Raw genomic sequence first — 12,500 nt, forward strand, 5'->3', positions numbered from 1 at the left:
CACACACACTCATTATCTGTCCAAGGAATTTAGTTTCATTAACTTCCTGACAGATCGTATGACTCTGTGATCTCAGGACGTTTAGATTCACTCTGCGTTAGAGACCAGGCGTCTCCCGAGGAAGAGGCGTCTCCCGAGGAGGAGGCGTGTCCCGAGGAGCTGCTTCCTGTCTGTGAAGGAGACAGGAAGCAGCATCGTTTCTCTGGTTTCTCTCTTTTCCTCAAGTCGTCCGAGCTCTGAGATCCTTCTCACTTCTGGTTCTGAGTCTTCTCGTCCTCACGTTGTTTTTCCAGCTCAGCTGCGACATGTCGGATTCCCGTCTCAGCTCGTTTTCCTCACGTGACCTCACTGAACCACCGCACGCCGCCGCTCGCCAGCTTCTGCTCGTGAAGTTATATTTTGGCCTCACGTTGGTTCTGGAAGCGTCCTGAAGCCTCCGCCCCCCCCCCCCCCGGATCCCAACACGCTCACTCATTATGTTTTTATGACGTCTCCTTCAGGCCTGCGGCCCGCGGCTTTACGTCAGGGCGTGTTCATGTCTTTACGATGCGTGTTGGTCTGCTGAACGCAGGTCGGATCAGGACGCCGGCGGCTGCTGGCAGCTCAGACCGGTGGTTTGATTCTGTTTAGGGGGAAATGAACGACACAGATTTATGATCCATGAAGCTGATTGTTGTTCATACAGTCATTCATCAGGTTTTTAATTCAGTCGTTAAACGAGAGGAAAGGATCCGCATGAGCTCCGCCCACATTTAAATCTGTTCCTGCTGCAGCTGATGAGTTCCTTTCATCTGGTTCCTCAGATGAAAGGAACTGTAGTTTTATTTCATTTGTTTTGGGCAGTTATTCCATATATATGCGTGTTATATACATTTATATAAATATACATATTTCCTCCCTGCACGTTTAATATAACAAGATGAGATAATCCTGTATTAGTCCCATTATTATAAAGCAACAGTGGGAAAATAGAAAAGTAAGAAAATATATAAATATGAATACAATGAGAATAATACAACGTAAACAGCACATTTACAGTGTAAGAGTATTGCACGTATATCAAATAAAAAAATTGCTCAATTTTCAACCGATTTTTAAACTGTTTGGTTTGTTTTAACGTCAGAGATGTAGTTATGACACTGCATAAATTATTAAATTGTTTAGAAAAATAACATAATTATTCATAAGTAAGCATCTTGTCTCGTCCCGGTTGTTTCCCTCAGTTCTTCACTTATTTCTCTGCTTCTCTGTTCGGACAGATTGACGTTAATGATCCTGCTGCACAGAAACAAGAGAAGGAGAAAAAGCAGAGTGACGCAGATTAAAGATAAAGACTCAAAAACAGACTTTACTTTGATCACAGGAGCCTGAGATGTTCTGGAGAATACATAAAGAGGATTGCTCTCATTTCATTTATAATAATAATATCAACCTTATTTATTTAGCACTTCTATGAGAACAGGGGAACAGGATGCTTGTACACGTTAATGCTCGAGTCAGCAGATGAGAAAACAAATCCATTTAATGGAGGAGATTTGACTGTTTATGATTCTTCTGCTCTGATCTCTGATCTCGTGTAGATTCTGTCGACATGTGCGTGTTATTTTATTTCAGTTGCTGGAGACGACGATTTGCTTTTTTTGAGTCTCAACGACCGTTCAAACTTCTTCTTCTTCTGGCTCAGAACAGAATCTCATTAAATTATTTATGTTAGAAGCACTGACGGGGTGTGTGTGACCTGTACTGCAGCCACCAGGGGGCGATCCAGATGCTACATACAGTCAAACTCTGCTTTAATCCAGTCATAAAAATGCTGATAAAGTCGTAGAATCTCTGTGGGAGAGAAAACCTGTGATTTCACTCTTTAAACCTTCGAGCTCAACGGATACATTCAGAAACTTTGCCGACTTGGCTATCTCTAAACTTTTTTAATTTCCCATCCTCCTCATTGCTTCGCTGACCCCGACTCGACCTTCAGTAACAGCCGAGGCGGTCGCTGCTCCCCCCCAACCCCCCCTGCTTTGTCTTTACGCTGACCCTCGGTATAATTGAGGTGAAGCGGTGGCTGGTGGAATCAGGATTATTTTAAAAAAGAAGAGAAGGGAAACAGATCAGTAATTCTAAGCAGAAACATTTCCGGTCCTCTGGGAGCAAATGGGATTTTTTTAGGATGGAAAGATAAAAAATAAAGTAAAGAAGAAGAGAGAGACACGGAGAGAGAATAAAAAGGACGCAGAGGAGGTAGAGTTTGATGAGATGATGTCAGGATTTTCACTTCCTGTTTACTTGTTGACTTGTTGACCTCAGTTCCTCTGACTCCGGCGAGGAATCTGCAGTTCTCAGACGTGGACCATAGCTCCGCCCAGCTCACGTGGGACTCCGCCTCCAGGAAGGTGAACGGTTACCGCATCATGTACGTGAAAACCGACGGGGTCCTGACCAATGAGGTGAGAGGATTGTTCACAAACATCTGGACGGAGGTGATTTAGAGGAGCATTCTGTATTTTGTGGGTTATTGTTTGTTTGTATAGGTTGTGTCAGGAAGGATTGTTTGTGTTCTTTGTTCCTGTGATTTGAGGGAGGAGTCACAGAATGATCCTTTGATCCTGTGTGTACAGGTGGAGGTCGGCCGTGTGACCACCTGGCTGCTGAGGAACCTCACGTCCCTGACGGAGTACACGGTCGGCGTGTTCGCCGTCTACGACGAGGGACAAGCTGAGGCCGTGACCGACAGCTTCACCACCAGTAAGAACCAGGAAGTGATGTCACCAGTGACACCAGGAAGTGATGCAACCTGTCAGAGAGAATCTCAGGGTGTAGACGTCATGTTAATGATCTGTCAGCTACGTCACAGGTGTGTGTGTGTGTCTGTGTGTGTGTGTGTGTGTGTGTGTGTGTGTGTGTGTGTGTGTGTGTGTGTGTGTGTGTGTGTGTGTGTGTGTGTGTGTAGAGACTGTTCCAGACCCACTCAACATGAAGACCAGTGACATCTCCACTGACAGCTTCAGGGTGTCATGGCAACACCCGGCCACTGATGTGGTTCTGTACCGACTCATCTGGACGCCGACTGACGGAGGAGACGGTCAGGAGGTACGACTCCAATCATACGACTCCAATCATACGACTCCAATCATACGACTCCGAACATACGACTCCAATCATACGACTCCAATTATACGACTCAAATTATACGACTCCAATTATAGGACTCCATCGTACGACTGCATCGTACGACTCCAATCGTACGACTCCAATCGTACGACTCCAATCATACGACTCCAATCGTACGTCTCCAATCGTACGACTCCAATCGTACGACTCCAATCATACGACTCCAATCATACGACTCCAATCATACGACTCCGAACATACGACTCCAATCATACGACTCCAATTATACGACTCAAATTATACGACTCCAATTATAGGACTCCATCGTACGACTGCATCGTACGACTCCAATCGTACGACTCCAATCGTACGACTCCAATCATACGACTCCAATCGTACGTCTCCAATCGTACGACTCCAATCGTACGACTCCAATCATACAATTCCATCGTACGACTCCAATCGTACGACTCCAATCATACGACTCCAATTATAGGACTCCATCATACAACTGCATTGTACGACTCCAATCATACGACTCCAATCATACGACTCCAATCATACAACTCCATCGTACGACTCCAATCATACGACTCCGAACATACGACTCCGAACATACGACTCCATCATACGACTCCAATCATACGACTCCATCGTACGACTCCAATCATACGACTCCGAACATACGACTCCAATCATACGACTCCAATCATACAACTCCATCGTACGACTCCAATCATACGACTCCGAACATACGACTCCGAACATACGACTCCATCATACGACTCCAATCATACGACTCCATCGTACGACTCCAATCATACGACTCCATCATACGACTCCAATCATACGACTCCAATCATACGACTCCTTCGTACGACTCCAATCATACGACTCCAATCATACGACTCCATCGTACGACTCCAATCATACGACTCCAATCATACAACTCCATCGTACGACTCCAATCATACGACTCCGAACATACGACTCCAATCATACGACTCCATCTTGCGACTCCATCGTACGACTCTAATCATACGACTCCAATCGTACGACTCTAATCATACGACTCTAATTATACGACTCCATCATACGACCTCAATCATACGACTCCAATCATACGACTCCAATCATACGACTCCGAACATACGACTCCAATCATACGACTCCAATTATACGACTCAAATTATACGACTCCAATTATAGGACTCCATCGTACGACTGCATCGTACGACTCCAATCGTACGACTCCAATCGTACGACTCCAATCATACGACTCCAATCGTACGTCTCCAATCGTACGACTCCAATCGTACGACTCCAATCATACAATTCCATCGTACGACTCCAATCGTACGACTCCAATCATACGACTCCAATTATAGGACTCCATCATACAACTGCATTGTACGACTCCAATCATACGACTCCAATCATACGACTCCAATCATACAACTCCATCGTACGACTCCAATCATACGACTCCGAACATACGACTCCGAACATACGACTCCATCATACGACTCCAATCATACGACTCCATCGTACGACTCCAATCATACGGCTCCGAACATACGACTCCAATCATACGACTCCAATCATACAACTCCATCGTACGACTCCAATCATACGACTCTGAACATACGACTCCGAACATACGACTCCATCATACGACTCCAATCATACGACTCCATCGTACGACTCCAATCATACGACTCCATCATACGACTCCAATCATACGACTCCAATCATACGACTCCTTCGTACGACTCCAATCATACGACTCCAATCATACGACTCCATCGTACGACTCCAATCATACGACTCCAATCATACAACTCCATCGTACGACTCCAATCATACGACTCCGAACATACGACTCCAATCATACGACTCCATCTTGCGACTCCATCGTACGACTCTAATCATACGACTCCAATCGTACGACTCTAATCATACGACTCTAATTATACGACTCCATCATACGACCTCAATCATACGACTCCGAACATACGACTCCGAACATACGACTCCATCATACGACTCCATCGTACGACTCCAATCATACGACTCCATCGTACGACTCCAATCATACGACTCCAATCATACGACTCCTATCATACGACTCCAATAATAGGACTCCATCGTACGACTCCAATCATACGACTCCAATCGTACTACTCCAATCGTACTACTCCAATCATACGACTGCAATCGTACGACTCCAATCATACGACTCCAATCGTACAACTCCAATCGTACGACTCCAATTGTACGACTCCAATCATACGACTCCAATCATACGACTCCAATCGTACTACTCCAATCGTACTACTCCAATCATACGACTCCAATCTTACGACTCCAATCTTACGACTCCAATCGTACGACTCCAATCGTACGACTCCAATCGTACGACTCCAATCGTACGACTCCAATAATAAGACTCCATCGTACGACTCCAATCGTACGACTCCAATCGTACGACTCCAATCATACGACTCCAATCATACGACTCCAATCTTACGACTCCAATCATACGACTCCAATTATACAACTCCAATCATACGACTCCAATCATACGACTCCAATCGTACGACTCCAATCATACGACTCCAATCATACGACTCCAATCGTACGACTCCAATCATACGACTCCAATCATACGACTCCAATCTTACGACTCCAATCATACGACTTCATTGTACAACTCCAATCATACGACTCCAATTATACAACTCCAATCATACGACTCCAATCATACGACTCCAATCGTACGACTCCAATAATACGACTCCATCGTACGACTCCAATCGTACGACTCCAATCGTACGACTCCAATCGTACGACTCCAATCGTACGACTCCAATCGTACGACTCCAATCGTACGACTCCAATCGTACGACTCCAATAATAAGACTCCATCGTACGACTCCAATCGTACGACTCCAATCGTACGACTCCAATCGTACGACTCCAATCGTACGACTCCAATAATAGGACTCCATCGTACGACTCCAATCATACGACTCCAATCATACGACTCCAATCTTACGACTCCAATCTTACGACTCCAATCTTACGACTCCAATCATACGACTCCAATCGTATGACTCCATCGTACGACTCCATCATACGACTCTATTCGATATGGAAACTTTATCTCTTCATCTGAACTGGTTGAACAGCTTCAGTTCCTCTGGTTCCAGGCTCTGGTGAATGGAAACCTCAACACCTTCCTGATCCGACGCCTCAGCCCGAACTCGGAGTACGAGGTCCTGCTCGCGGCCGTGTACGCAAACGAGGTCGAGAGCGACGAGGTCATCCTGGTCGAGTCCACCGGTGAATGAAATGGCATCACACGTTTATATTTGATTCTTTTGAACCAGATCCACTGATGCAGAGATCAGAGGTGAATTAAATGTTTAATGTTTGTTTTTCAGTTGAAAGAACAACCACCGTCGCCACGACAACCACCGTAACAGCAGGTAAATATTTCTTCAGCGCTGTCGTGTCGTGGTCGTTTCCTCCTCCTCATAGAAACGAGTGATTTGTGTCTCAGCTCCTCGTTTCGGGGTGAGGAACATGAGGATCGATGATGAAACCACCTACAGCCTGCGAGTGTCCTGGCAGCCGCTCGACTCCCGGAACCTCCGACATTATCGACTCAGCTACATCAGCGCCAAGGGCGACCGGGCGGAGGAGACGGTGAGAAGTCCCCTCTTCACTTCAGACTTTGGGATTAAAGCAGTTTTTAATATATAGTGTTGTCCAATAATGGTTAGGAGTGATACCATAAGCTGGTGTGCCTTTAGGCGTTCAATAAATGTAGTTATCAAAATAAAATATAAAACATTAATATTTAAAATATTAATATTAAATCATAACTTTAGTTTGTTTAAGTTCTCTCGGGGCACCACCCTTCACAGAAGGGAAAAGATAGCCAATTTATTGATTAAGATCAGTCTCATTTAGATCTAGTTCACTTAGAAATCTTAATATTTACTATTAAAGATTATATAATGAACAGTTAAGGTTTATAGAGTTCGTGTGAGAGGGGCTCTCTGGTAGCTAACAAAGAGAGTCACACCTTCCTGTTGGCTCCTAAAATGGTTGCTCCTACGATAGCAGCCCCCCCCCTCTTCTTCTGAAGTGGGGCAGTGGGTAAGTAGGTAGTGATATGCGTGTCTGTGAGAATGCTAATTAGAAAATGGCAGTCTGTGTAGAACTCACATTAACTCTCATCTAGCTTGTAACTACAATAACACCACATATATAAAACTTTAAAAACCCCACACAGAATCAAATAAACAGTCTTGCTTAGTTCTAGTATAATAATTAAGTCCAGTTTGTTACCAGTCCTTGGAAAGGGAGAAAGTTGCTGAGCCGTTCGTCCTGGCTTTGAAGTCTCTGGTTCTTGTGGTCTCTGCTTCCGCGGTTCTGTTGAGCTGTGGCTCAGATGCTGGTTCGAAGTTCTTACTTACAGGACACCGAGTCGCTGCAAGGAGATTGGAAGAGCTTGAAGGGCGAGGAGGTTTCCTTGAGAAGGTGGGCTGGAAGCTCGACCTTTGACCTCCGGTTGTTGGATAGAGAAGATTTGAGGTGGAGGAATCCGGTTCCTCCGCTCGCCGATGCAGGAGGAAAGGCCGGCAGCCTGCTGTCCTCAGTGGTGGTCGGTGGAGAAAGAGAGTGAAGCAGCCTGGCCCCCCCTCCTTTGGAGTTGCAGGAGAGGTGGCTGGCCGCCTGCTGTCTTCGGTGGGGATGAGGAAAGAGAGTGAGTTGAGGGAGTCTTGGTCTTTTATAGGGCTGATTGCCCCCAGGTCATGGGACCAGAGTGACCAATTGGAATTGCTCCTTGGAGCACTTCGCACCTATGTGTGAAGATGCTGAAACAAAGGGGACATGTAGCCTCCTGGGAGTTTGAGTCATTTGACCTTCTCAGGACAAAGGGAACACGTTGCACTCTGGGAGATTGAGTTTGCTCCAGCACATGCAGCTTTCTCGAGACAAAGAACATGTGCTTTCAGGTTTGACTTCCCATACAGGCCTGAAAGAGAGGCCTGCTTTTTGCACAAAAACCATGTCCCAACAATAGCTTCATTTAAATAGGTTTTTTCCCTGTGTGTTGCGACGCCTAGTGGCCGGAGACATTATGTTCTGGGGTTGTGCGTTTCTTTCATTCAGCGTTCATTAACCCGGAGCTGCTGATCAGGTGCGATCTCATCGTGTGCAAACACAGCTCAGAGATTATTGCTCTGCAGCTAAATGTTGTTCCAGCTGGAGACTTCCTCCAGAGAGGATTTACTTTCCTTCACACACTGAAGTGTTTCTTCTTTTCCTCCCTCCATCATCCACACGTCTCCACACGTCTTCACTTCCTCTCTGATATGAATCCGTCTCAGCTGTCAATCATCACGTCTCAGCCTGTTTTTATAGAATCAAATAACTGATTCAACCCAAACTGATCAGAAACACTTGAACAAACATCAGTGAGATGAGAACGACCTGAAGTGACAGAAACAACTTTGATAAACATTTATATAACGTAGACTTGGATTTTTTTAGTTTGGTCCATGTCCCGTCTGATAACATGGAGGAGGAGGAGGAGGAGGAGGAGGAGGAGGAGGAGGAGGAGGAGGAGGAGGAGGAGGAGGAGGAGGAGGAGGAGGAGGATGAGGAGGAGGAGGATGAGGAGGAGGAGGATGAGGAGGAGGATGAGGAGGAGGAGGCGATAGAGACGTTTTGGATTCAGTTTTCAGGAGATGTCGTCTTTATTGACAGTTTATAGATCATTGTCTCTCTGTTGGAAGCTGCGTTCACACGCTTCAAACCTCGTGCTTTGCATTTGCAGCGGTTGTGAACGCAGCCTCCTCATCCGTCCTCCGAGTGTTCGATGCTCTGTGGGTTTCTCCTTTTATTTAATAAAGTTAGGTTGAGTTTCCAACGGCTGCAGGACAGTGTTGTCTCCTCGTCTCCTCGGACTTGTCCTCGGTTCAGCTGAACCAGAGTTAACGTTCTGTGTGAACCTCGGTCAGAACCAGATTGGCTTCCTGAATCCTATAAATACTTTATGAAACCATGTTTGCATTTACAGAGTGGTGTGTGTTTGTGTGTGTGTGTGTGTGTGTGTGTGTGTGTGTGTGTGTGTGTGTGTGTGTGTGTGTGTCTCAGTGACAGTATAGAGACTTTCTTCCTTTTTCCTCAGAACGGGCTGAAATTGATTTGTCGAGGTTCTCAGTGTTTCTGGAGGAAGCCGAGGGTTTTCGGTCGGAGTCAGACGAGACTGAACATGCTCAGAATGTCAAGCGGCCCGGCAGAGAGACCGAGCGGGGGGGGAGGAATGATATGATTCAGGGCGTCTGCACGTGCAACTCAACCTTTAACGTACTAAAAGATTTAAAACAACATTTCCACGTGTTCAGACGTCAGTTCAAAGTTTGTTTCTCTCTCGACTCACAAAGGAGCTCACGTAGATTCTGTAAATAAAGATGGACGACATGACAGCTACTTAAAAATGAAGACAAAGCATCTCCATCGCCCCCTGGTGGCGCCCTCATGTTTATACAGAGCATGACACATTCTTAATGTAGAGCAACACGACACAGAAGAACCTCGATGCATCTTACTTTCTTTACTTGGTTTTAGCCCAAAATAGACAAATTCTATCTGTTTGATTTTATTTTGTTTTTAGTTTGTGAGAAATTATTCTGTTGGATCGAAGGTTCAGAGAATAAAACATAAAGAGGCTGAAACTCCTCTGAGGAATAGAAATGATCATAAAAATCAATAAATGATTATAATTCCAGACAGAGAAGCAGGAAAATAAGATGAGAAGCAGATGAGTTTTTCATCTGGATGAAACTCACCTGATGGACGAGTCGTTGGGTTTTAACAGAAAGAAACGATAAACCACAGCAGCACCTGAAACTCAGCAAATCTCACAACTTCACCTCCATCAACACAAACTGTTTTTAGTTATAAGTCAAGAATCTGCAGGAGTGTGTGTTGTGTTCTGAGTCCAGCTGTGGAAACATCTGCTCTCAGCAAGGACTCATCTTACTCACGTTAAAGTGATTAGAGCCAATTAAAAAGAAACGACTCTTACTAATTGTTAAACAGCAAAAGAAGGAGAGATAGACAGAGTTTAAAACGGAGGATGACATCTCAGAGTCATCCAGATGTTTGATGACAGGTAAAACATCAGTGCAGTGGAAACAAAGATGGAGGAATAAGACATTTGACACTTTAACCCCTGATGCGTTTCTCTTACTTGTTATTGCTGCTGTGCGGATGTGACCCTGACCCTAACCCTGACCTTTGACCTCCTGTCCTTCCTCCAGAGGACAGTGCCCAGTGGACAGAGCAGCCTGGTCCTTCAGCCTCTTCTCTCCGACACCGAGTACAAAGTGGCCGTCACGCCCGTCTACCCCGAGGGAGACGGACCGGCCGCCGCTCGGATGGGACGAACACGTGAGTCTCTTCCTCTTCAGGATCCTGAGGAAACGTGCGAATCAAGTCGTTATGAGACTGAACATCCGTCAGAAATCATTTCTTCTCCTGTGATTTTCTTTAATTAGAAACTTTCTTGTTCTCACGTTTGCATTTTACACAAAAAGATTGAAAGGATTTTTAGTTCGAAACAACAAGAGAATGAATAGAAAGTGTTTGAAGAATACAAAATAATGAATGATACAAGCTGAGATCAATAAATATGAAAAACTAGAGGAGAAGAACAGATGAGTCACGGAAACAAGAGAAGCCATGTCCTGTAATCACAAAGTGGAAATTTAATACATTTGAATATGAAATATGAAGGAGTCTGAATATTTGGATGAACTAAGACAAATCTCCTCCGGAAAAAAAAACGCTGTCACGTTATCTTTCTTTATTGGCAATAAATAGAAAAGGATTAATTTCTATCAGGTAGAATAAAACCTGGAGAAACAAGGGGACCACATCGTTATGGTAATTAGTATATATGAAAAAAACTATATATATATTCTCTTTGTAAAAATACATTTTCAATTGACAGAATTAAATAGTTAAGACATTGATTGACATTTATGACTGTTGTATTATAACTTTTGTATCTTTTCTCTTTCCTCCTTCACTTCTCCTCTATCGTTTCTTTCCTTCCAACCTCTTTGACTCTTTTTATTTAATGGTTTTTCTGTCGCTCCGGTTTCTCCCTCTCGTCTTCCTTTTCATCTTTTCTCTTCCCGTCACGGGTTTGAGTCCAGACCCCCTTCACTGGTCAAATCCACTCTGAACCACAGCAGCTGATAAACACCACAGGGTTCATGATATTTCTGATGGAAAATGTATTTTTTAAATTCAGTTTAATAACCTGGTGAAATGTTGTGTGTTCAGTTCCTCTTTCAGCCCCGAGGAACCTGCGCGTGTCGGAGGAGTGGTACAACCGCTTCAGGATCAGCTGGGACGTCCCCCCCTCCCCCACCATGGGCTACAGGGTCGTCTACCAGCCGCTATCTGGTAACACACACACACACACACACACACACACACACACACACACACACACACACACACACACACACACACACACACACACACACACCATCTGTCAGATTCACCACATCAGGACCAAACAATAAGAATATAACAGATATTTCAGCTGTTGAGTGAAACAGAATCCATCTCGTTCACTACCCATAATGCACCTCTCCCCCCCCCCCCCCCCAGCCCCCGGGCCGGCCCTGGAGACCTTCGTGGGCGAGGACGTGAACACGATGCTGATCGTGAACCTGCTCAGCGGGACGGAGTACAGCGTGAAGGTCATCGCCTCCTACACCACCGGCTCCAGCGACGCTCTGTCGGGGAAGGCCAAGACCCGTGAGTTCGATTCCGACACGTTCATGTGATAGTGAACTTATTTACATACATTGTTTTACAAATACATATGTTATCTGAAGCATCAATATCTACTGATGTTTTATTCCTAGTTCTTATGTCCTGCTCCGGTGACACCAGGAAACCTGAGGATCATGACCCTCAAGAACACTGTGATGGAAATTATTCAAATTTGGCTCAAATGTTCACTTATTCTCAAAGAAGAACTGATTCAATTAGGGTGAAGGTCAAAGGTCAAGGTCTCTGTGGCCTCAAAACTCAATTTAATCAAGCTGTGGATTTAAAGTAGTAAAGTTGTAAGTGTCACTTCCTTCTGCAACAACAGTTCACTTAAGTATAAGTTACATCATCATGAAATGAATTCAAACTCTAACATAACGTCTCTCGGGTCATTTTGTTTTGAACCTCATTGTTAGTTTGACCTTTTCTCCTCCTGCCCCTCGTTCTCTGTGCTCTTCATTAGCCCCGCCTCTTTCAAACCATCTCCTCTCATCCAATCAGAGACTTTGCATTTT

At 44.8% G+C, this 12,500-nt stretch overlaps 1 protein-coding gene across 1 annotated transcript in view; it reads left to right on the plus strand.

The window, feature by feature from the left end:
* LOC133025567 (collagen alpha-1(XIV) chain-like) overlaps nucleotides 1–12,500 on the plus strand; it is a 77,162-nt gene that overhangs the window by 35,525 nt on the left and 29,137 nt on the right. The window contains 9 exon segments of the mRNA XM_061092262.1: nucleotides 2,308–2,447; nucleotides 2,619–2,745; nucleotides 2,951–3,090; nucleotides 6,324–6,456; nucleotides 6,558–6,602; nucleotides 6,677–6,822; nucleotides 10,455–10,584; nucleotides 11,485–11,607; nucleotides 11,818–11,967. Coding sequence (XP_060948245.1) covers nucleotides 2,308–2,447; nucleotides 2,619–2,745; nucleotides 2,951–3,090; nucleotides 6,324–6,456; nucleotides 6,558–6,602; nucleotides 6,677–6,822; nucleotides 10,455–10,584; nucleotides 11,485–11,607; nucleotides 11,818–11,967 — 1,134 coding nt within the window.

The sequence above is a fragment of the Limanda limanda genome, chromosome 19 (assembly GCF_963576545.1).
Source record: "Limanda limanda chromosome 19, fLimLim1.1, whole genome shotgun sequence".
Classification (NCBI taxonomy): domain Eukaryota; kingdom Metazoa; phylum Chordata; class Actinopteri; order Pleuronectiformes; family Pleuronectidae; genus Limanda; species Limanda limanda.